The sequence below is a fragment of the Ictidomys tridecemlineatus genome, chromosome 10 (assembly GCF_052094955.1).
Source record: "Ictidomys tridecemlineatus isolate mIctTri1 chromosome 10, mIctTri1.hap1, whole genome shotgun sequence".
Lineage (NCBI taxonomy): Eukaryota > Metazoa > Chordata > Mammalia > Rodentia > Sciuridae > Ictidomys > Ictidomys tridecemlineatus.
The window spans coordinates 143769151-143793907 of record NC_135486.1 but is presented as its reverse complement, the minus strand read 5'-3'; the positions used below and the strand labels follow the sequence as shown (position 1 = coordinate 143793907).

Genomic DNA, 24757 nt, shown 5'->3' with positions numbered 1-24757 from the left:
TTTGTTGTGAGTGCTGTTGCTAAGTGACATCCTACATCTGGGTGGGCCATTTTGATGTCATCTTGGGGACAAAGAAGGAAAGAGAAGAACTTTGACCAAACTGACCTGGAGTGGGCCCCCGACTGGAGCGAAGGACATTGAATTCTCTCTCTGGGCGCAGTTAGGTCTGGAGAGACAGATGTGGTGGTGACAGAAGGAGAGACGTGCCCCCTCTTGCATGCCCCAATCTGTGGATGGTGAGACGCGCCATCGCTTTGGTGACTGATGGATGCATTTAGATTTGGACAATGCGGGCCGCAGACCTGAAAGTGAGCCGGGCCTGGCTCGCAGCCCCTGTCCCCGGGCTTTATGACACCACTGCTGAGTCACAGAGGCCCTGCCAGCCCCAGAGAAGCCCTCTCGCGGTTCTGCTGACGCTGGAGCCCCTTGGGCAGTTTGGCCGCCTGGTGCCCATGGGGGAGGATGGAGTTTCTCGGAACCTCTCAGACCGCCAGCTACTGTGGCCCCAAGAAGCCCTGCGTCCTGATGGCGCCGCCCGAGGCGGTGCAGAGCCCCGCGGTCCACGAGTGCTACCAGCCCTACCACCTGCCGGGGTACCGCTACCTCAACTCGTGGAGACCCAGCCTCTTCTACAAGGTCTCGGACGGCCAGGCCTGCCCGGATGAGTGTCGCCGCAGCCCCCTGCGCCCGCCCACCATCCTGCCCGCGCTCCGCTCCGCGCTCTTCTGTCGCTACAGTGCCCAGGACTGGGACCAGGCCACCCAGCTGCAGCTGCGGGGCGCCGAGGCCTCGCGGCTGTGGGCTGGCCGGCTGACCGGCGACACCATGAGGCTCATGCAGGACAAGGACCAGCTGACGCGCCAGATGCAGGAGGGGACGTCCCGGAACCTGGGCCAGAGACTGACGGACATCGGCTTCTGGAAGTCGGAGCTGTGCTACGAGCTGGACAGGCTTCTGACGGAGAACCGCAGCCTGGACACCCTCAAGAGGCGGCTGGAGTGCGGCGCCGCCGAGGAGCTCAACTGTCCGCTGCAGGTGAGTGCGAGCGCCAGGCCCGCCCCGTCGGGCACCGCACCCTCCTCCCCCTGGACCCGCGGTCCAGGGGACAGGCACCGCCAGGGGGTGTGCGCTGCGTCGATGTTGATGACCGCACCTTCAAGGTGAAATCGTCGGTTCAGGATAAGCTGAAGGGAAGACTCCTCCGGCCGAACGGGGTTCCATCCGGGTGGCGGGGTTCCGTGGAGACCCGTGCGTGCCGGCGCGCCCCTGCGCAGGTGCGTAGGTGGCTCCACCTGGCGAAGGGCTTCCGAGGACGCGCCTGAAATCGCGCTGGCGCTTCCTCCCTGCCCACGGCTGTGCCGCGCCCTACACTTCTCGTGGGTGGTTTTCTACCTGCGTGGCGCGTAGGCTCCACCAGGCAGGGTGGGTCCCCCGTGCGCACCTACCCCAGACCCACCATCCGTGCAGCCCCCGTGTGTCCTGCAGGCCCCAGTGACCGGGCCCCTGCCGGCTGTGGTCCAGGTCAACATTCTGAGCGCACGCCCAGACGAGGGCGGAGAGTGGCACCCACTAGGCACTCGGTAGACATCGGTGACCCGTGGTGGGCATGCCCGACCCCTCCTTGGCCTCGGTCCGATCCTGGGCGGGTTCGGGTTGCTCTGGGCTGCAGCAGCAGGTGCTCCGGGGCGTGGCCCAGCCCGGCAGGGACTGCAGAGGGAGACAGATCAGCCTGCAGCCCTCCACCTGGGCCGGTGGGACCGGCTCCTATCTTACACTCTGCCGTCAATGGCAAATGGAGCTCTACCACTTCCTATTGCAGGCTCCGGCCTGAGGGGAGCCCTGTGGGCCTCTCCTGGAGGCCGGAAACGGGGAAGGGAGAAGGCGACCAAGGCAGCTGTGTCCCTTGGCACCAGGAGGAGGTTCCCAGGAAGCCATTTGCAGGGGCTCCCTGGCTGCAGAAGAGTCTGGGGAAATGACTGCTTTTCTCTGCCCCTGGAGGAAGGCATGGAAGGGGTGGAGTGCACATCGGGTGGGGAACCGGTAGCTCTGCCTCATGATGTGGAAACCATCTTGGCTACACTGGACATTCCAGAGACCCAGGGCCTCCTGCCTGGAAGCCTCCTACAGCCTTTTCTGCCCTGTTCTGTGCAGGAACGTGGTAGGAGAGGTCCTGCCTTGAGGTGCCCGAAGAGACACGGCAGCAGGTCTCTGGGACTCCCGACCCCATTAGGGGAGGGCGTCCAACGTTGCCTTCATCCGCTGGCTGGCCCCTCAGGAGAGGGGTGGGCAGGGCTGCTCCTCAGAGCCCCACAGCAGCGTCCATGGCCGACTGCCTGCCTCCCCTGCTCCCACTCCCCAGCATGTCTGCAAAGCCCAGCTCTGCCTGGTCCCATGTGACCCCTTTGACCAGCCATAGGGAGGCCCAGGGATGGGAGGCGTCTCGGTCTCTCCACTTCTCTCCATCCCCTGGCTGCCTTCAGCCGGGCAGCCTCTCACTGGACATGGACGTAACTACTTCCTTCCTGGTCTTCCATCTCCTGCTCCCGTCCAACCTGTCCTTCCCCCCCCAGCTGCAGAGGGTGACTTCAGATATTAAAGTGAGTCTTAACATTCCTCCACTGGCTCCCTGGATGGAGTCCCAGGATCTAACACCCAATTCCTGAATTCCTCTTCCCCTCCCCCGTGACCTTGCCCTGCTCCTGCTCCAGCCTCACTTTCTCCACTCCGGTTCCCAGGGCTTCCTGTCTGTGCATTCTCTGGCCTCTTGCACCTGCAGCTCCTGTTTCTTGCCCCATGTCTCCACTCATCTCTGCACTCTGCTTCTTCTGAGCCGTCTCTCTGTCTCCTCCCTGGAGAAGTCCTCCCTGAGCCCTGCCCGTCCACATCACCCCAATCATTTGCATCACCGCCCTTATCCCAGGTGGAGATGATCACATTCCTTCAGCTGTGTCCTTTCAGCTGGGTTGAAATGCACAACCATCCTGGGAAAGATGCACCCATCTCACGCTTATCGGCAGATGAGGAGACCGAGGGTCAGAGAGGCTGAGTGACTTGCCCAAGTGCACATGACAGGAAGGGACTAAGCCTGGATTTAAACTTATGAGAGAGCACACGTGGAAGACAGCAGCTGATACCATCTTATCTGAGATCATAGTGACATCTGCCATATCTGTCATTGTAGCTGGGAAGGCTGGGGACAGCTTGTGGAGATTATATCTCAGTCACCACTGGTTCCTGGGACACTGCCTTATCCTGCTTTCTCTACCTGGGCCTTGCATCTCCTCACGCGCCGGCCTCGGCATTCCACAGCGCCCATCGCCAGCCTCGGAATCCCACGGTGCCCCTCACCGGCCTCGGCATCCCACGGCGCCCACTGAGGGAGGCGGAGCCCTCCAGAGGCCTCTCTGAGGCCCTGTGAAATACCAGGTCTCAGAGGAATGATGGGATTCCAGCAAAGTCCTGTGTGTCACCCGAGCTCAGGGTCAATGTCCAGCCCCGGGAAGAACTCTGTCCTGCTCTCCCTACAGGTGGCCCTGGAGTGTCTCTACCATCGGGAGAAAAGGATCGGGATTGATTTGGTCCATGACAACGTGGAGAAGAACCTTATCCGGGTGAGGTGTCTCCCGGGCTATCACCAGCCCCAGGGAGTGGGCAGGGCAGCTGGTCGGTCCACGCCTAGGAGGAAAGACTGTGGTCTCAGAGGCTGCTGTCCACCTGCCTGCTCCCTAGCTGCTAGGCCTGTGGAGAGCAGACATCATGGCGGAGGGGCCCGGCAGGGCTCGGCCCCCAGCTATGGTGGCCAGCAGGAGGAGGAGGGGGAAGGGGGCGAGGCAGAAAGGTACTGGGGACAAGACGTGGGTCTCCACCTTCCAGCAACTCGCCCCCACTGACCTCCTTCCCCCCATGAGGCCCCGTCCCCCAAGTTCCCACCGTCTCGTTAAATCAGAGCCCCACGGCGATCAGTCATGGAAGAGGTCGGAGCCCTCATGACCCGCCACCTCCCGCCTCTGAACACCGCTGCCCTGGGGACCAAGCCCTCTGCACCCGAGCTTTGGGGTGATATTCCGTATCCAAACCACAACGTGGAGCTCCTTGGCCCCCAGTCTCGGCATGTCCAAGTTGGGTACAATAATAATTCCACCAAGAGCAAAAGCCAAAGCTAGTGTCTCTCCAACACCTGCTGCCTGTGCATCTCAGACTTCATTCTTCTTCATGGGCGTTATTGAACCATCATATATACGCGAGCTCCCGTCACACAGTAGGAGCCGGATCTTACTTTAATCCAGAAGCAAATAGAGAGAAATGAAAGTAGGGCAGGGCAGTGGAGTTCTGCGGCTGGCCCCTGGCTGTGGGCGCGTCCCCTGGCTCTCACCTGGGGGCGGAGAGGGCGGGGTGCCGGAGGGGCGCTCTGACCCGGGGAGTTTCTGACCCGGGTCCACCCTTTCTGACCTTTTTTTTATTTCAGGAAGTAGATTTGCTAAAATGTTGCCAAGAACGGATGAGACAATTAGCTCAACGGATCGACATCCAGATGCGGTAGGCCCCACTCTGCCCGCCGCCGCTGCGCCCCGTGGGCTCTGTGACTTCCAGGTCACCGATTCCCGTGGTGCACAGGCTGGTTTTAAGATCTGGGCGTGATGGTCCTGAGATGCGCAGGCTCAGGCCATCTCGTGAGTGGCCTGTTTGCAGCGAGGCCCTGGTGGAGGGCAGCAGCCTCCCTGAGAAGCCACGCGGGAGCCAGCAGTGTGGGTGGCATGGGCAGCTAGGTGAGGGACGGGCCCTCTGGAGGCCTTCAAAAGGAGTCAGCTTTTTGTTCTTGGAAGATGACTTAACCAGTGTCACGAAAGGCCAGGGCCCCTCTCCTGATTAAAGGGAGACTGAGATTTACGGGGCTTGGGGCCCAGGGCCAAGGCCTGGGCTCCCCACCTGGCCCTGGGCGGGCGCTCACCTCTGACTCTCCCAGGACTGCTGGTCAGCTGGCTTTCCCTCTTCACTGACTTTGTTTTGGGGGGTGGCGGTACTGGGGCCTGAACTCAGGGGCACTGACCACTGAGCCACGTCCCCAGCCGATTTAACCTAGAGACAGGGTCTCCCTGGGTTGCTCAGTGCCTTGCTTTTGCTGAGGCTGGCTTTGCACTCACAGTCCTCCTGCCTCAGCCTCCGAGCCGCTGGGATGACAGCACTGGCCATTCTAGTTTCCACTCCCAGCCGCGGTGTGTGAGGGCTCCCCTTTCCCCCAGCCTCCCAGCCCCGGTCCTCAGCTACTCTAACAGGGAGGAGGTGAGACCTCGAGAGGGCTCTAATCCGCATTTCTCTGATGACTCGTGATGTTGGGTATCTTTTAAGACCCTATTGCTTATTTACATGCCTTCTTTGGAGAAATGCTTCCTCAAATCCTTTGCCAATTTTTAAATCAGTGAGCTTTCTTGCTGTTCCCTTGTTGAGTTCCTTATGTATTTTTGGATATTAACCATTTATCAGGCGTGTGGTTTGCAAACACTTTTCTCTTTGCTCAGTTGATCGGTTTCTTTGCTGTGCAGAGACTTTACAGTTGGATACAATCCCATCTGTCTGTGTTGGGTTTTGTTACCTGAGCTGTTGCAGTTATATCCAAAACATCACCTCCCAGACCCGCATCGCAGGCTTTGCTGGTTTTCTCCCAGTAGTTCTACAGCCTCTGATCTTACATCTCAGACCGTTTTGAGTTGATTTTTGTACACGTGTGAGGTAAGGGTCTGACTTCATTCTTTTAAATGTGGATACCCAGTTGTCCCCTAATCAGTTATTGAAGAGACCGTCCCTCCCTATTGTGTGTCTTGGTAGCTTTGTTGAGAATCAACCGACCGTAGACCATTTTTTCCTTCTGGGCCCTCTTCTGTTCTTTTTCTGCACTTATTTCTGTGATCTCCAACTTATGTTAAGAGTCCGATTTTCCACTCATGATTGGCATAGGGACGTGGCAAAACAGGGCCCAGGGTGGCAGGAGGCTGAGGTTCAGAACAGGGGACAGTTAGAGCTGGCGGAGTGGATGAAAGCCCAGACAGGAATTTGGGGAGCGGAACTCCAGAAGAGCACTGCTGCGATGGGTGGGGAGGGCCAGGCACCACCCCCGACGGTGAAACCAGAAGTGGGGGGCTGGAGACCAGAGAGGTTGAGACAGAGACACAGGGGGAAACAGACAAGGAGAGCCAGGACCGGCACCACTACAAGACAGAGACAGAGAAGCTGGTGCGGTCAGGCACACCTGTGATCCCAGCAACTCGGGAGCTGAGGCAGGAGGGTCACAAGTTCAAGGCCAGCCGGGGCAACTTAGCCAGACTCTTTCCAAAAATATAAAGGGCTAGGGATGTAGCTCATTGATACAGTGCCGCTGGGTTCCATCCCAGTAGTGGAAAATGAGAGCGAGGAGGAGAGGGATATAAAGAGAGAGACAGAGGAAGGGAGTAGGGAGACAGAGGGACAGAGACAGACAGATGTGCCAGACAGAGACACCAAGAGGTGGACAAAGACAGAGAAAACCCAAGAGCTGGAGAGGGGGCAGACATGGGGAGGAGAGGGAGAGGGAGGGGACGCTGGGAGAGAGAGATGGAAATGACCAGGGAACTCAACACGGGCAGTTTGCTTTGGGCAGCGGCTTCTCGATTGAGGAGGCCTGTCACCTAGTGGGAAGCAGCTTAGCACCTGGAGGGACTGGAATTGGCCTAATTCACTTGGAACCTCAGAGGCTCAGGGCTGGGGCCAAGGGGTACACCCTCACTCCCTGGGGGAGGCCCCTCTGCTGACCTGATGGGGTGGCTTCCTGCGCCCGCTGTTGACTGGTTGTTTCTGGGCAAGGAAGGCCTGTGGCCCACGGCTGCCCCGGCACCCCGCCCCACCAGGAGCAGGGAAGTCTCTTCCTGACGGGGAAGGGCCAGACTTGGCCTCTCCTGAGCTCTGGCACCAGCCTGGCCCTGGGCCGTGTGCCAGGAGGCTGGACGGGTCTGCCCCTCCTTTCCTGGACCTCCCTGGCAGGGCCAGGCAGCTGGAGCAGCTGGAGCAGCTGGAGTCGGAGGCCCCAGCCTCCCGGTCACGCTCTGAGGTGCACTTTCACATTAGGTTCCTGTTCACTGGGTGGGGTGGAGGGCCCAGTTCTCCTGACTCTGCCAATTCGCAAGGCCCAAAGGTCCCGGGATGGTTCCTCCTGTGTCAGGCAAGACCTCTGTATCCTGATAGGTGGGGACTCACCATCAGGATTTAGCTTCCTTGCTCCTGGGTTGCCTGAAACCAGTGTCTGTGACCGAGAGGCAGACAGCGGAGAGGATGGGGAGACAGGGCCCACGGAGGCCCGAGACAGAGAAGCCCAGAGGGAAGAGACATTGTAGAGGTGGACAGAGGCGGAGAAGGACAAGACCTGGGGAGGGGCTCACACCAAAGGTGGGAGAGAGGCCCCAGGGAGACCGCCCAGCGGGGTCTGACAGCCTCTCTCAGGGAAGGTAGTTTCTGTCCATTGTAGAAGTCCTCCAAGTGCTTCAGGACCAAGGCTCCGCTCCACGTTCTGGTGTCTTTAAAGAAGACTGATTCTTTTTCATCAGCAGAGACACAAAAAGGGTTGAGCCTAGAAGCTTCTGGAGACAAAAGATTCTAGCTGGGATGCAGTTAGTGTTTACTTAGTATTCAGGGCAGAGGGGGCCTTCTGTTAGCAGATTCCATTGTTGTTTTTCCTTTAAAGACAGGAACGTAAACTTCCCTTTTAAAATACATTCATTTATATTTTTAAACGATTTCAAAAGGAGGAGAATACTAAGTAAATAATAGTACAGGTGCCTGCTGTTTGGTAAGAGTCATGAATACGGTAGTCAAGGTCTGGAGTTTGGTAAACAGCGGCCTTGTCTAGGCCTAGCTGAGACACCAGCTCTCCCGAATCCAGTCCCGACCCCTGCTCACCTTGGCCAATCCCAGAGTGCACGGTTTTTAAACCCACCCACCCAGTTCCTGGCTCCGCCCAGTTCCTGGCTCCGCCCAGTCCCCGGCTCCGCCCAGTTCCCGACTCCGCCCAGTTCCCGGCTCCGCCCAGCTCCCGACTCCGCCCAGTTCCCGACTCCGCCCAGTTCCCGACTCCGCCCACCCAGTTCCCGACTCCACCCAGTTCTCAACTCCGCCCAGCTCCCGACTCTGCCCAGTTCCCGACTCCACCCAGTTCCCGACCCCGCCTAATTCCCGACTCCACCCAGTTCCCGACTCCACCCAGTTCCCGACTCCACCCAGTTCCCAACTCCGCCCAGTTCCCAACTCCACCCAGTTCCCAACTCCACCCAGTTCCCAACTCCACCCAGTTCCTGGCTCCACCCAGTTCCCAACTCCGCCCAGTTCTTAACCCCAATCAGTTTCTGACTCCGCCCAGTTTCTAACTCCACCCAGTTCCCCAGACTCCGCCCAATTCCGACTCCACCCAGTTCCCGACTCCACCCAGTTCCTAACTCCGCCCAGTTCCTGACTTCACCCAGTTCCCGACTCCGCCCAGTTCCCGACTCCGCCCAGTTCCCGACTCCGCCCACTTCCCGACTCCGCCCACTTCCCGACTCCACCCAGTTCCCGACTCCGCCCAGTTCCTAACTCCACCCAGTTCCCAACTCCACCCAGTTCCCAACTCCACCCAGTTCCTGGCTCCACCCAGTTCCCAACTCCGCCCAGTTCTTAACCCCAATCAGTTTCTGACTCCGCCCAGTTTCTAACTCCACCCAGTTCCCCAGACTCCGCCCAATTCCGACTCCACCCAGTTCCCGACTCCACCCAGTTCCTAACTCCGCCCAGTTCCTGACTTCACCCAGTTCCCGACTCCGCCCAGTTCCCGACTCCGCCCAGTTCCCGACTCCGCCCAGTTCCCGACTCCGCCCAGTTCCCGACTCCACCCAGTTCCCGACTCCGCCCAGTTCCTAACTCCACCCAGTTCCCAACTCCACCCAGTTCCCGACTCCACCCAGTTCCCGACTCCACCCAGTTCCCGACTCCACCCAGTTCCCAACTCCGCCCCATTCCTAACTCCGCCCCATTCCTAACACCCAAGCCATTACCTCACCCATTCCCAGACTGCACCTCTGACTCTGCCCAGCACATTGCCTCACCTAGTCCTGACTGTACCCTGACTCCTCCCAGTTCCTGGCTCCACCCAGTCCATGACCTCATCCAATCCCTGACAGCTACCAGTCCTTGACCCCACCCCGTTCCCTAACTCCTCCCACTCCTAACTGGCACTGACTTAATGAGCCTCACTAGTCCCTCAAACCTGGCCATTTCTAGCGTCCCTCCCTGCTTTCGCCTATGTGGTCTCCTCGGCAGCGAGTCCCTGTGTCACTTTGTCATGATGTCTTCTATTTTTTTTTTTTTTAAAGAGAGAGTGAGAGAGGAGAGAGAGAGAGAATTTTTAATATTTATTATTTTTAGTTCTCCGCGGACTCAACATCGTTGTTTGTATGTGGTGCTGAGGATCGAACCCAGGCCACATGCATGCCAGGCGAGCGCGCTACCACTTGAGCCACATCCCCAGCCCTGTCTTCTATTTCTTATGGAAACCCTATTCAGACCCTTCTCAGGCAGCCCTTCCCTTATCCTAGAATTAATGGTTTCCTCCTCTGGGTTACTTTGTATCCTTTTAAAACTCTCACCATTGCTCTGACCAATCTGTAGTGTATTTTTTACTCTATTTCTTTATACAAATCTCAGCCACTTGAAGGCAGTGACCAAGTCTTACTTATGTCCTATCCCTTTGTGCTCAGCAGTCATTCACAATAATCTAGAAGTAGTTTGACTTGATACAGGTTTTGTCCAAAGTATGAATTAGTATCTTCTAAATTAGCTCCACAAACCACAGCTGGAGGGACAAATCCAACCCACCATCTGTTCTTATAAATAAAGTTTTATTGAAAGGAACCCATGCCCATTCATTGACATATAACCTGTGACTGCTTTGGGCATGGTGGTAACAGGGACCATATGACACACTAAGCCTAAAATGTTGGAGGTCTAACCTCTTACAGTTCATGCCTTCCGTTTCCATTCTAAAAGACAGCAGCTCTGATTGGATTCAGGGGACTTGCAAGTAGGGGTGGCTTTGGGTACATGGTGGGAACCTCAAGGTGGGAAGAAGGCTGAGAAGCCACTGGGTGTGGACAGACCCTTCCCGGGAGTCCAGGGACTTGGCTCGCTACCTGTTCTCTGTCTTCCCCTGCTGTGTGACCTTGGGTGGGGACTCTGGGTAAGTGCCTGGCCCAGGGACTCATCCTTCCTCCCTGCAGGGATAACCGAGATGCTCAGCACGCCCTGGAGAGAGACATAGAGGACAAAAACTCTGCCGAGTGTATCGACGAGCAGTGCTTTAACCTGAGGAACACGTCGGACTGCATCTCCTTCTTCCATGGCGTGGAGAAGTGTGACGGCACGTAAGTACTGGACTCTCTGCCGCCATTCTGGGCCGTCTGTGGGACCAAGGGCCTGGGCTTCTGCCATGGCACCATAAAGGGGTATCGTGTGCCAGCCAAGGAGGGACAGTGAGATTGAATGGGAACCCTCTGTTGCAAGCAGCAGAATCAACTTAGGATGAAATGGAGTTAACCTGCAGCAGGGCCACAGAGACAAGGGGAGGTTTCTGGCCGTTTGACAGAAGTGGGGGAGCTATTCTGTTGGATGGTCAGAGGGTGGCCATCTTTCCACCCCTGGCCCACCTTGTCCAAGATCCAAATTCCAGAAAGAAAGAGCATATGGTTGACTTAGTCAGGGTCACACAGCCTCTGCTGCTCTGCCAGGGCACCCTGGGGTGCCTCTCCTGGCCATCCCACCAGACAAATTCCAAAACAAAAGGGCTGTCACCGGCAGGAGCAGGCATCCTCGCTTGGTGGGGAGAGTCAGTGACGCCTGGAGGGTGGATTCTAGGACAAGGCTGCGGGCTTTAAGTCCCAGCCTCCAGGCTGACACTTTGGACTCCATTTCTGCATCTCTATCGCCCAGGGTACCCGCTCCCCAGGGCTGCTGTGTGTACTGAAAGGGGGGCATGGGACGTCGTACGCACAGAGACTGGGGTGGATAATAATGGCCGGCCGTTATCAGAGCTTGCTTTGTATCCTCATTTTCTTGTCCTGGCAGCAATGAGGTGGTGCCTTTCGTATGCCTGGCACTATCGGGGACAGGTCACCGCCTCGTGGAGGGTCCTGTAGAATTTCCCCGCTCTCAGTCTGAGCTCTGGGGCCATGAGGGCTGGCAGAGATGCTCTGGCGGAGGGCGGGCGCTCTCTTGGTCTTGCCCGCACTCCTTCTCTTCACCTCTAGCGCACAGGCTTGCTCCTGGCACGTGCAGGGTGCAGGTACGCGGTAAGCATATATTGAATGCAAGGAGGAAGGGGGAGGGGGAGAAAGACCGAAGGGGTAGGGGAGAGCAGGAAAGGGGAGAAGAATTGTAAACCATCTCTGGCCCAGGTCTGGGCTAGCTTTCTGGATCTTTGCAAACATGGCGGTGTGGAGGTGACTCTGGATTCATAGCAGCGGCAGCTCCCGGGGAAGCCGCCTCCTCTTCCTGACAAGGGGGGGGGGGGGCCCAGGCACTGGAAGGCTGAGCAGGACTTGGGGGCTCGGCCACCCTTGGCCACAGCTGCCCATCTGCACAGGGAGTCTGAAGGGTACCTCTTTGCAAACAGATGCCTCCCCCCAAACCTGGCGGCAGCTGGCTGGAGGGGCGTCTGGCCTCCAAGCCCAGGAGGGGCCGCTGTTTAAATCCCTCATCCAGCTGGAAAGCCAGGGCTGCTGTTTGGGTGACTAATTGCTTCCCAGATGTGCTGGCTCGGGGCTTTGCATTGGAGTTTTCTCAAGCAGGGCCACATCTGGGCAGACTGAGGAGGTGTGGTGACTGTCTGGATCACAGTGTCCCTGTTCATTGCCGTGGGTAAACTCATGAATATGGTGGTGATGGGGGCAGCAGAGGCCTGTTTCTGATGTCAGCCATGTGTAGATGGTGCACAGAGTTGACATGCAGCTCTTGTGAGTCATGAAGAGTCACTTATTTTGTGTACGGTGCCCTGATAAGTATTTCACATTTAGTCACTCAACAACCCTGAGGGGATAGGTACCGTTATTATCCCCATTTCATAATGAATAAACAAAGGCTCAGAGAGGTGAAGTGACTGTCATAAGCTTGCACAGCTAGTGGCAGAGCTGTTGACCTCAGCCCACACTGCACATCTCGTGGGTGTTTGATCAATGGATCTTCCTGCCTCTGCAGCAAAGTTGCTGTCCCTCCAGTCTCCAGAGGGCATGGGCTCTGGGAGAGTGCATCCTTCCCACCGAGGCTCGCGACTTGCCAAGGACGCAGGCTGCCTTTGGTAGATGCCCCTGGGGAGATTGTGATTAAGCGGCTATTTTCTCTGGGGAGCTCAGCCGTCTGCTCCAGGGGAGGGCAGGGCTTAGAGGTTGCTGTTGGTGTCCCCGACAGTCCCACTCAGCAGTGGTGGGGCCACTCAGAGTGTACTTGCAGGTCTCACCTGCTGTCCGCAGCCTCCTCTCCTTGGGTGGTGTCTGGGGGATGGTGACTACAGATGACTCCTCTCTGAGCCTCTGCTTGTGGCTGGGCTCTGGGCCAGGCAGAGGAACCCCGTGTGGTGGCACTCACCTGTGACCCCAGAGACCTGGGAGGGAGAGGCTGGAGGGTTGCAAGTTCAAGGCCAGCCTCAGCAACTCAAGTGAGGCCTTGTCTCAGAATTGGAAATAGCATGGGCTGGAGATGTCGCTCAGAGGTGAGAGTGTGCCAGGTGCAGGGCCCTGGTTCAATCCCTGCGACCACACCCCCCACCACACCCCCCACCAGGAAGGAAAGGAGAGCCAGCAGAGCCATCGCACACACGTGGGACCTCTAGAAACCCTGTTCCCCACACCTCCGCGTGCTTCAGCATTTCTGAGAAGAAACATAGTTCCCATTTCAGAGAAGTAGACTCCTTTTCTCCTGCTCCCTGAGAATAAAAGCCTGCTTCCTGTAAGAACTGGCGTCCTCCCAGGCTGGACAGGACTTGAGAAGCTATCTGGTCTGGAGTAGCCACCGTGAAGCCAGCTCAGAAAGTGCATGTCCCCCCCGGGGGGGGGCCCAGAGCAGGGAACCCCAAATGGTCCTGGGGTTGCTTGTTGCAGAAGAACTTTGACTAAACCACGTGAGTCCTCAGGCAGGCGGCACCACCTCCGTGGAGCCTGCTCTGCCTGTGACGGTCCCCAGCTGCCCTGCTGGGCTGCCCTCTGCGGTCACCTTTCCTGGGCTCTCGACCCTTCACTTTCTGCTGGGCTCATCCAGGAGGAGGGGCACCTCTGGAGTGGAAGACCCCCCCCCAGAGGAGAGGGGCTGTGATTCTTCCTCATCCCCAGGGACTGTGCACCCCCAGGGCCGGTCCTCTCCCTGGTTCTTGGGCACCTACTGCTCCCCTCTCGCCCCTCACAGCTGGGGTGCATTTGGGAATCCATGGCACCTCAACTTCTGGCTGAGCATGGTGGTTGCCCCCATCCTCAGGGGTACATCTGAGACCCCCGGTGGATGCCTGAAGCCGTGGATGGCACCGGGCCCCATGTGGATTAGTCTCTTCCTAGACACCCATCCCTGGGACGAGTTAGTGTACAAATCAGGCCCTGAAGCTGTTGACCACAGTAGCCAATTACATCATGGGACAATCGTAACAATGTAACCAAAGGTATTTGAAAGTTACAGATCATTCATTTCTGGAGTTTTCTGAGACCTCGGTGGTCAGGTAGCTACCCCAGCAGAGAGCAGTCTGTGGCTAGGGGTGGGAGGCTGCTGTGCCCTGCCCCCTTCACCACCGACACGCGAGGACACGCCAGCGCTCCTCCTTCCTGCTCCTGGTCCCGGCCTCCCCGCGACTCTGTGGAAGGACCTCCCCTGTGTGTGGTGCTCTCTGAGGACAGGGACGCTGCTCTTGTTGCTCACAGCTCCATGTCAAGTGTCTAGGCAGTGTTGGGACATGGCGGCGTTCCAGACCCTCAGCTGGGCGGGGCGGGAGGGTGGCGGAGACGCCTTGTACACTGGAGGCCCGAGGTGTGACCCCAGGACTGCAGAACCAGGCCACCCCCCCAGCAAAACACCCACGGGGGCGGTGGAGAGGCCATGGAGAGTATCATGGTCGCAGCCGGAGGGACAGTCACCTTCTTGGCCTGGCTCTGCTTGGGGTGGTACTGAGGGGACAAGGAGGCCTCTGTAAGGGCCTCTCTCCTCCTCCAGCCAGCTGCGCGCCCTCCTGCCGGCTGCGTTGCAGCCTTTGTTAAAGGAGGGATTGGATCCGGACCCTTGTCCTCAAGAGGGCGGTGGTGTCCCCTCCCGGGGGGACGTCTGTGGTTCTCATGACGGGTCTGTGGAGGGGCTGCTGGCGCCCCGTTGGTGGGGCCAGGGGTGCTGCCGGGCCTTCTACATCAGACTCTTGACCTCAAGGACAAGGCTGAGAACCTGGGTCCAGGGCCACCCGTCACCCCTGTGCCAAACTTGCCCTGTGCCTTTTGCAGGGTCTCCGTGCCTGACACCTGGGCCAAGTTCAGCAACGACAACATCAGGCACTCCCAGAACATGCGGGCCAGCTCCATCCGGCTGCGGGAGGAGGCCGAGCACCTCCTGGAGAGCCTGTCCGACCAGCTGTGGAAGCAGTTCACGGACACCAACCTGGCCTTCAGCGCCCGCATCGCCGAGGAGACGGAGGCCAAGAACAAGCTGCAGACACAGCTGGCTAAGGTGGGCTGGTGCGTCCGGGAGCTCTGTGCCCTGCTGGGCCTCCGCCGTCCTCCACTGGGTCTTGGCTGCCCTGGGAGCTGAGCCCCTCCTAGTTAGAAATGGTCCCCCACGGTCTGTAGTCTCGTCCACTCCAAACGGGGGCAGGGGCTGTGAGCTTCCTGGGGAGCGTGAGCACCCCTTGATCACTGGTCACAGAGCTTGGCCTGGCTGTCACCACGCCCCCGAGAGGCTGCTGATGGCTCCCAGTGCCCTTCCCCCTCCACGGGAGGACCACGGGACTGAGCGTGACCAGGGGCCTGGAACTCGTCGTCCTGGCTGGTCCAGCCCGTCTCTGCCCACCTCAGCATCTTGGAAAGGTCGGCTTTGCCTTTAAGGGTCCGCGACAGACGATCCTGGCTGGGGACTGCCAAGTTCTGCCCTCCCCCTCCTCCTGTCCCCCTGTCAACACGTACCCCCGCCACTCTCTTATGGGTCTGTGTCATGCCCTTTGCACCTCTGGGGTCACCCAGGGAGTCTCACGGCAGGGCCTTCAGCCACCCTACTCAGCCTAAGGGCAGAGAGCCTCCGGCTGACAGAGGCCACCGTGGACAGTGGCCATGAAGGAGGACCTCGCCAGCCTGGTCCCTGTCCGCAGGCAGCCTCCATCCTGGTTGGAGAGCGGTGGTGGCTGTGAAATTTACACAGGAGGGACTTGGGGACAGCAGTGTGTCTGGAGGGGTGGGTGCCTAGGGGCTGGCCTCGTCCTTTTGATTGATTGTTGGGGGAGGTTCTGTGGGCGCAGGCGGGTTTGATGGAAATGATGGGGCAGGTTTCACCCACCCACATCTGCCACCGCTGGGCCGGGTGCAGGAGGCAGGCAAAACAGAAGCTGGTGATTAAGGTGCGATCCGTGTGAGGAGGAAGCAGCGAGGGGCTGTGCAAGGGAGGGGCGCAGAAGGGCAAGTGATGTTCACCTCGAGAACAGATCCAGAGCCCAGGGGTGGAGGGCAGAGAGCTCTGGAGGGAGAGACCCAGGGCCAGGCGTTGGGGACGAAGCCGGGGGAGGGGCTGGTAGGTCCTGCTGGAGGGTGGGGAGTTTATCTGGAGAGACTGGCCATCCTGGTGACCCTTTTCAGCTCTGCAGGCCACCTGGTGGCCGTCATGACCCCTCAGTTCTGCTGGCGAACGGGAAAGTAGCCACGTACCACATGTACACAGATAAGTGTGTCCGCGTTCTGGTAAAACACAGTCAGGCCCACGGTTGTAACGGGGTCAAGCCCTGCTCCGGACCTTAGTTTCAAGTCACTTCCTTTTTGGGAATCCACCACATCCCCTCAGATTTTGTACTCACCGTCTCTGTGTCCTGGGACCACGTCGATCATGGCTTCACCCTGTTCCACGTGGTTAGAAGTGTGCCCTCTGAGCCCGGCCGCCTGGGTGTCAGTCCCCTGCAACCTTGGACGACTTCCTGAGCCTTTCTGTGCCTCAGTCCCTTACCTGTACCATGGGGATAAGGATGATGCCAACCTTGGAGGGTTTGAGTCCAAGCAGGTAACTACTTGCCCCACACCTGGTGCGCCTGGGGCTGGGCACGGTCATGAGTGCACGTGATCTCATGCAGGCGTCCTGCTTCAGCCTTGTCCCTCCCTGCTGGTGTCTGCCTGGGTCTCCTGAGATCTGTGCAGTGAATGAAGAGGGACCACAACATTAGGTTGTGTGTGTGTGTGTGTGTGTACTTGAATAGTGCTTGCATGACTGCATGCTTTTAATATCAAGTTTCTTTTGTGCAAAAAAACCCTTTATTTGACAAAATATGTACAGCCTAAAATGTACCCTTCTAACCATTTTTAAGCGTGCTGTTCAGTGGTCATAGGTACATACCTGTTGTACAGCCGTGGCCACCGTCCGTCTCGGGAAATTTTCCTCTTCTCAAACTGAAATTCCGTACCCGTTTCCCAGTGATTCCTCAGTCGACTCTAGGTCCCTCGTTCAGTGGGATCACGGGCATTTATCTTTCTGCGACTGGCTTATTTCACTTAGCTTAATGGTTTCGAGGTTCATGCACAAGTGCCAGACTTTCTTCCTTTTTAAGGCACAGTGACCTTCCCCTCTTTGGAGACCACATTTTGTGTATCCATTCGTCCTTCTGTGGACACCTAGGTTCTTCCGTCTCGCGGCTCCCAAGCAAGTGCTTTTCTCCTGAGGCATTCTTCAGGGTGGGACAAACCCTGCGCCCCGTCACGGTCCACCTCCTGGACTTGGCAGTCTGAGGATGACTTGGGAAGGGTCCAGAGTAAGGGTCCCTACCTGGTTACAGCCTTCTGTTCTGGGGTACGGATGAGTGGTCTCTGTGGCCCTCTTAGGACAGCCCTTGGTTGGCGGTGAGTGCTCCGTTGGAGGGGACTGCGTTACTAGTAGCACTGACGGAGAGGAGAAGAACCTTTGGGTGCAGGAAGCTTTATGCTAACAACTCCACCACTGCGGACCAGAGAGATTTTGCAACCGCGTAGATTTTTATTAACAGTCATTATTTAGTCACCAGCCAGCACCATATGGAACATCCCAGACGGCAATATGACACTGGTGACATTTGCCTGAGCAAAGATCTGTCTTCTGGTTGGTGACTAGTTCATAGGGTGGTTTTCTAAGACGATAAAAGAAGAGATTGATGCGATGAAGAAAAATATATAGCAACCATTTCAACTTTCAATAGTCTGCTCAGCTCGAGGATTCGAAATGCTCCTTTGAAGCTTTAACTCTTGGGCGGGGGATAGGGCTCAGTTAGTGGAGTGCTTCCTCCGAGGCACAAGGCCCTGGGCTCAATCCCCAGCACCACCAAAAAAATAAAATAAAATTGACTGTTATTGATTGAGCTCAGCCTGGTTCCCCTTGGCAAGAGGCTCCTATGGAAAATTCCAGCCTCGTGTACGATGCAAAGTAATTATTTTCCCAGGGATCATTGGAATGCACTTTGTTAAGGTCTACACAGCTCCCCATGCAGACAGTGGTCTGGGGCAGTGTAGACAGGCTCATTTGTTCACTGGGATCCTGGAATTCCATCCATGAGGTCACACCCCAAACTCTGCCACTTGCCCTGGGGTCTCACCCTTGCGGGAGCACAGCAAGGCTCTGGGGCAGCTCCTGGTCATCTGGCTCCTGCTCGAAGAGGGGCTGGAGATGGCTCTGGACTGAAGTGGCTGCTGGCCAGAGGGGGAGCAGGCTGCTGCCTTGGGGGACTGAGTCCTCCACCAGCCAGGGCCATTGGAACCCTGAGATAAGCAAGCCCCGCTTACGTCCAGTTACCAGTTGAGTGTGTTTGGGGGGGACTCGTAATGTGGGGGAAAGTGCCTCTTGCAGGGAGGCTGTTTGGGGGACAAGGCTGTAGAAAGTGCCCACAGGTGTAGGGACTGGCTGGGCACAGTGGTGCACACCTGTCATGGTGCATATGCTTGTCACCCCAGTGACTCGGGAGGCTGAGGAAAGAGGATTGCAAATTGGAGGCCAGGCTTGGCAGCTTAGGGAGACCCTCAGCAACTTAGCAAAAAATAAAATATATATGAATGGGCTGTAACGTTCCGTGGTAAAGCGCCCTTGGGTTCAATCCCTAGTGCACACACGCACACACACACACACACACACACACACACGGACACCTCGTCCTGGCAGGTAAAATGACATGGAATGCATCACACACGTGGAGATACCGAGTCGTACAGTGACAAAGTCCTCCTCCTCCAGTCCTTTAGAGGCCCTCCAGGTCTAGGATGGCTTCTCACCTCCGGAACCTCGCACATCCGGGCAGCCTTGAGCTGAGAACTTGGGGCGGAGTCAGTATCCAGCCAGGCTTAAATAACATGTTTTTACTTATGTCTTATTTCATGCATTTTTTAAATGTTTTTTTTCCACTTACAGCAAATGATGCTTGATTTTTTTCCATGGATAATAGTGATATAAAGTTTCATTTCAAAATACACATGGTTAAGATTTGTTTTCTTTTTAAAATGAATTGGTTTGAGCCACTGTGGCGTGGGGATATGGCAGAGAGGGTGGGAACCGTAGGCAAAGCAGGACTCGGGCCAGAGAGTGAGTGGCCCTTGTGCTTCCACTGTCACTGCGAGTGCGGTAACCCTCAGGTCACCTGGGGACTTTGTTAAAAGGCAGTCTGGCTGAGCGGGTCACAGCCGGCCTGAGAATCTGCATTCTGAGCATGTTCCCTGGGGACACCAAAGCTCCCGTAGGCAACATCAAGGGCGTAGATGGTGAGAAGTATTGGCTTTGACAACACCTGGGTCAGCAGCTGTTCCCTCCCCCTCCCTCCTTCCCTTCCCTTCCCCCTCCCTCCCTCCCCCTTTCCCCCTCCCCTCCCCCTTTCCCCCTCTCCTCCCTCCCTCCCCCTTTCCCCCTCCCTTCCCCCTTTCCCCCTCCCTCCCTCCCTCCACCTTTCCCCCTCCCCCTTTCCCCCTTCCCCTCCCTCCCCCTTCCCCCTCCCTCCCTCCCTCCTCCCCTCCCTCCCCTTTCCCCCTCCCTCCCTCCTCCCCTCCCCCTCCCTCCCTCTCTCCCTCTCTCCTCCTCTTTCCCAGACTCAGAATCTTGGAGGAACCAAGTCTTCCCCAAAGGCTGGCCTCGGCTGTTTTAATCCTAATCAGATTTTCTTTGATTGCACTTTGTTCCAGGCTCACAAACCAGGCGTAGTCCCTCCTCCCTGGAGGGGTCAGGTCAGGTCATCCGGTCCCGTCATCATCCCAATTTGTGCACTGTCGCCCCTGGGTGGACAGCACAAGCCCTTAAGTCAAAACCTCATTTTCCTGTTACATGGCCACAGCCAGGACCTGAGGAGCTGGGGGACCGTGCTGAGCCAGACACACAGGAACCCGACTTGACGAGGTCCTAGGATCTTACGTCCCTTTCCCTGTGCCTCCTGGTGGCTGCACCCGGCACATGCTGTTGGATCTCCTCTAGTCAGAGGCAGCAGAATGGAGCTGGGAGGCGGATGGGTGGTGACAGCCCCTGAGGAGAAGCTGTGGCAGCCCGGGAAGGGACTGGATGGTGATAGTCTATGCGGCGCTTCCGGCCACAGCGGTCAGCAGGTAGTTACTAGCCCTGAAGGGCCTCCCGTGGGCTCTCAGGGGGCATCTGAACCCACAGGCTGGAGCCCAGCCCCAGGACCCCACCGTCCCAGCCGCTCGGCGTGGACTCCTCCTCCCTGTCCCACTGGCAGCTCCAAGTCCCAGATGCTGCCAGGGGCTTCCAGGGGCTCTCGGGCTCACCCCGGAACTCCAGGGTCCCCTGGATGCCCCTCTCTGTCCCAGCCACCCCCGCTCCATCAGCCAACCTGGTGAGCCTCTTGCTTCTGCCCACCTCAGCCTCCGCCCAGAGCCTCCCTGGTCTCTGTCTGCTTCTGAGACGGCCATCTCTGAGCTTTTCCAATCTGGGGGTCGACTCATGAACTGGCTGCTGGTCTAGAACATTCCATCCTTGAGGAGGTTGATGGAGTGATAGGAAACAGTTCAGCTGCTTGTGATTCTTCAGGATCAGGAGAGCAGAGGACAGGCTCTTTGGGTAGTGCCTACCAGTACTGCAGGCCCTCGCTGGACCTCGGCCACACCAGGCACTTGCCAGGCTCCCTCACCTCCGCGACCCCAGCGCCCGGCTCGCTGCCTGGGGCGTGTTCCGGTGGGTTCTAAGTGAATGCTGACTGAGAGGTTTTGGTCAGGGCATGCTGAACTGGACCTGCAGTTACTTGGCTTTCACATTTTCCTTTTAGCCCCTTTATTTATATTTAATGTACCATTTGAGAAGCTTTGATATTGTGGGTCATACAGCCACCCTCCATCCAGGTGGTAGCCAGAGTTCCTTGTGCCCCTCTGTCATGGCTCTCTCCTGCCCCTCCCCGGCTTCCCCACCACACGGATCTGTTTTCTGTCACCACGGGCTGGTCTGCATTTTCTAGAATTTATATAAATGGAGACATACTATATGGACTTTTTTTTTTTTAATTTGGCATTTTTCCCCTCCAGAACAATGTTTGAGAGTCACAGTGGATTTTTCTGGCGAGCGGTGTGTGGTTTGTGGCTATGAACACTGCAGGCGCTACACACAGACCCCGTTTTCTTATCCACTTACCTACCGATGAGCATTCACAAGTTTGGGGCTGTTGTCAGTAGAGCTGCTGTGAGGAGCTGGGTCCACACGTTTGTATGTAGACTCACAGATTTAAAAAGGATATCTATTTTGATTAAAAAATGGAGATTTCACATTTTAAAAAAATTCCAAAATGTTGGTGGCTCTAGCCATTCAGAGCTCCCAGGGAAACAGTGGCCTGGAGCTGGGTGGCCCTAGCTTCTCTTGGGACTGGGCTTGGCCTCCACTTTTCCCCAGTCCCCACTGTGCCCTCACGGCCCCCTTCCCACATTGGCGGTGCCCCCTGGCTCTGGTGTTTCACATTCTGTTTTGTGTCTCGGGAAATTCAGGGAGGCAGATGCAGAAAGCAAGGCCTGGGGAAGGCTGGACCAGGCCCCAGAGGGCGAGGAACGTGGCCTTGAGGGCTGCCTTTTATGCTGAAATGTCTTGGGGGTTTTGACCTTCAAGTGGCCATCGGCATCAGGAAGGCCTGGGCAGGAAGGCTCTGGGTCTGAGTGGCCAGAGCCAGGCTGGGGATCTGAGGTCCCACGTGTGGCTGTGCAGCCCTGTGTGTCCCAGGAGGTCTGGAACCCATCATGGAGTGGGAAAGGCTCTGTGCTTTGCTGGCAGCGGGATCACGTCCAGCGTCGGGCCTGTGGCCAAGCTACTGACGGCTGGTTTCTAAGACTAGCTGAGCCCTGGGAAGTGGGGCCGGCTGGCTGCCTGGAGCTGCCCTGGGCTCACTGCAGGTCCTTCAGCACCACGGAGGGCGGCAAGAAAGTTCCCCTCTCCTCCAGTCCCACCATCCATCCTAGCAGCCAAAGAGCAAGATCCCCGCGTCCGCTGCTCTGACACCTCCCTCCCTTGCCCACCTTCCTTTCCAACAGCAAGGCCTCCAGCCTCAGGCTGAGGACCTTGGAAGGGTCTCTCTTCCTGTTAGAATTAATAACCTTTTTTTTTTGTTTTCATTTTCTTTATTGTTCTGGTGCCTTCTACTAGTGGAAAAGGGGACTAGTTTCCCATTGTGGCAATAATATCAAGACTCCTTTCCAAGGTGTAGCTCAAGGGTAAAGTTTTGCCTAGAGTGCACGAGACCCAGGTTCAACCCCAGTACTTAGAAAAGATTCCATTTTAACTACGTTCAGCAAAGCCTGAAATTGGAGTTGATTTGAAGAAAAATATTAAATCATTGTCCAGGTGACATGTGGTGCTGGGAAATAGTATGAGGATGATGCTAAGATTACTGGCAGAATGATTCCTCCTGCCTCAGCGTGAGGGCCTGCTCTGGCCATGAGGACAGCGGCCACCTTTTAACACCCCGTAATGCCATAGCCTTCAGCTGAAGAAGCAGCCACGTGTCCTGAGGCGTGGTGACCAGATCCTGAGGGTCATTTTAACCAGCCCCTATTTTCCTCCGGGGACTGACTTCAGAACAGCACCCACTCCCCACCTCCCAGGCTGACCTCTCCCACGTGGGCACGCTCACGGATGGCCGCTGCCCGTCTGGTTTGGGGTTTCCCCTCTCAGCAGGATGCTTTTCATAGAGGTGGACATCCTTTTAGAGGTTCTCAGCTGAGGGTGACCATCCCCCAGGGGACATGTGTCTGGAAACATCTCTGGTTGCTCTCCTTTTGAGGGGTGCTCCTGGCAGCTCACGTACAGCAGCCAGGGGTGCCCTTCAGTGTCCTACACTGCCCAGGACACCCTCGCGTGAGAGAAGGACGAGCCCAAATGTCAGCAGGTGCTGGGCTGAGAAACTGCTCTAAAGGAATTTCAGGCAAGAAACCGAGGAGGGTGGGTGTTTTAGGGAGGAAAAACTCCAGAATTCTCAGATCTGCTTTCTGTGGTGTGGTGTTCTGTGTCTGGGGGTTGAACCTAGGCCCTGTGAGTGCTAGGCAAGTGCTCTAGCACTGCATCTTCAGACCTGGTCGAGCCCTGGATTTAAGGCCATTGCCTGAGGGGGCCGGTTTCCTTGTTATAAACTGCAAATTTCTAGAAGAGAGAAATGTGGGGCATAAAAACTGGACTATGCATTCTGTGGCCTGGATCCTCAGAGCAGCTCCATCCTAAAAGCCATCCCCCACTTGTTCAAGACAACTGTCCTGTAGGTCCTGGGCTGGTGTTCATGTGGCTTCCCAGCTATTTCACGCTGGGCCCTTAGGAGAAGGCTCAGGGCCACCCAAGGCCATGAGTCTCTCTCTCTTCCTGTTGTTCCCCTTAGTGCCAAGAGGACTCAAGGCCCTCCAGAGTCCTGCAGGCCCAGTGTCGTCCTTGTGCCCGGGTGGTGTGTACTGAGCTACACCAGCAAGACGGTCTGCCAGAGCTCCGGCCTGGGGGGTGGGGGAGTGGGAGGACGGGCATTGCGTCACCAGTGGTGGGTCCAGGGACACTGTGCCAAATGAAAGAGGCACCACTGGCATCAGAAAAACAGGGCCAAGGCCCAAAGCTGGGAAGAGAGCCCCAGACACAGGAGGTTGGAGGAAACCAGCTGGAGACGGGGAGAAGGAACACAGCGGGCACCTGACGGGCAGCTCTGCGAGGCCTGCGCCAGCTCCTTCTGACAATACCACCCCGTGGCAGGGGCACAGGTGTCTTCTCCATGGCCCACTTCCGCTGGCCTCAGCCAGTCCGTGGGCGGGGCGTCCGTGGGCGGGGCGTCCGTGGGCGGGGCGTCCGTGGGCGGGGCGTCCGTGGGCGGGGCGTCCGTGGGCGGGGCGTCCGTGGGCGGGGCGTCCGTGGGCGGGGCGTCCGTGGGCGGGGCGTCCGTGGGCGGGGCGTCCGTGGGCGGGGCGTCCGTGGGCGGGGCGTCCGTGGGCGGGGCGTCCGTGGGCGGGGCGTCCGTGGGCGGGGCGTCCGTGGGCGGGGCGTCCGTGGGCGGGGCGTCCGTGGGCGGGGCGTCCGTGGGCGGGGCGTCCGTGGGCGGGGCGTCCGTGGGCGGGGCGTCCGTGGGCGGGGCGTCCGTGGGCGGGGCGTCCGTGGGCGGGGCGTCCGTGGGCGGGGCGTCCGTGGGCGGGGCGTCCGTGGGCGGGGCGTCCGTGGGCGGGGCGTCCGTGGGCGGGGCGTCCGTGGGCGGGGCGTCCGTGGGCGGGGCGTCCGTGGGCGGGGCGTCCGTGGGCGGGGCGTCCGTGGGCGGGGCGTCCGTGGGCGGGGCGTCCGTGGGCGGGGCGTCCGTGGGCGGGGCGTCCGTGGGCGGGGCGTCCGTGGGCGGGGCGTCCGTGGGCGGGGCTGCCCAGCGTTGGGGTTAGCTGGCTTCAGCTCTGGCTCTGGCATTTTCTCGCCATGTCACCGAGGCCAGGTTGTGCCACCTGTCTTGGCTTCAGTTTCCTCCTCTGTCAGGTGGGAGCAGTTGACAAGTCGTTGCGAGTACGAGCAGAGTCAGGGGATGTATGAACCTCCGCTCTAAAGCCTTGGTCTCATTTCTGGCCTGCCGCAGCGGGGACCGGCACCCGGCACCCAGCACCCGGGCTGAACTTTGATATGGGTAGGGATCCTGGGAAAGAACCCTCCCCTCTGACTGTTTCCTGTCCATAAGACAGGGATGGTCCTTCCAGCTGTGAGGAGCGCGAAATGGTACGGCCCTTAGCTGCGCAGGGGAATGTCTGGGGCTCCTCCTCCGGGGATTGGTCAGGTTGTGGCCTTGGGGTAGACCCTTTAAAGTCCCCTGATGATGCTCATTCCCAGGATTGAGACCCGTGACTGAGAACAGGTTTGGCGTTCAGCACAGTGGTTCTCTAGGTGTGGTCCTTGGGCCGGCAGCATGAACACCCCCGGGAACCTGTTAAAAATGTAGATGATCAGGGTCCATCTTGGACCCACTGAATCAGAAACTCTGCAGGTGGGACCCGGGAGTCTGAGGCTTAACGAGCCCCGGGTGCACACTCAGGTGTTGGTGAACACATGTGATCCTCCCTCTTCCCTCTCT

General features: G+C 58.0%; 1 protein-coding gene across 1 annotated transcript in view; it reads left to right on the top strand.

Annotated features, from left to right (window-relative positions):
* The first annotated feature begins 462 nt into the window (after window positions 1-462).
* Window positions 463-24757, top strand: part of Tekt5 (tektin 5) — a 35114-nt gene continuing 10819 nt past the window's right edge. The window contains exons 1-5 of the mRNA XM_005327175.4: window positions 463-1035; window positions 3528-3611; window positions 4466-4536; window positions 10272-10415; window positions 14514-14736. Of these exons, the coding sequence (XP_005327232.2) occupies window positions 463-1035; window positions 3528-3611; window positions 4466-4536; window positions 10272-10415; window positions 14514-14736 (1095 nt within the window). The remainder of the gene's footprint in view (window positions 1036-3527; window positions 3612-4465; window positions 4537-10271; window positions 10416-14513; window positions 14737-24757) is intronic.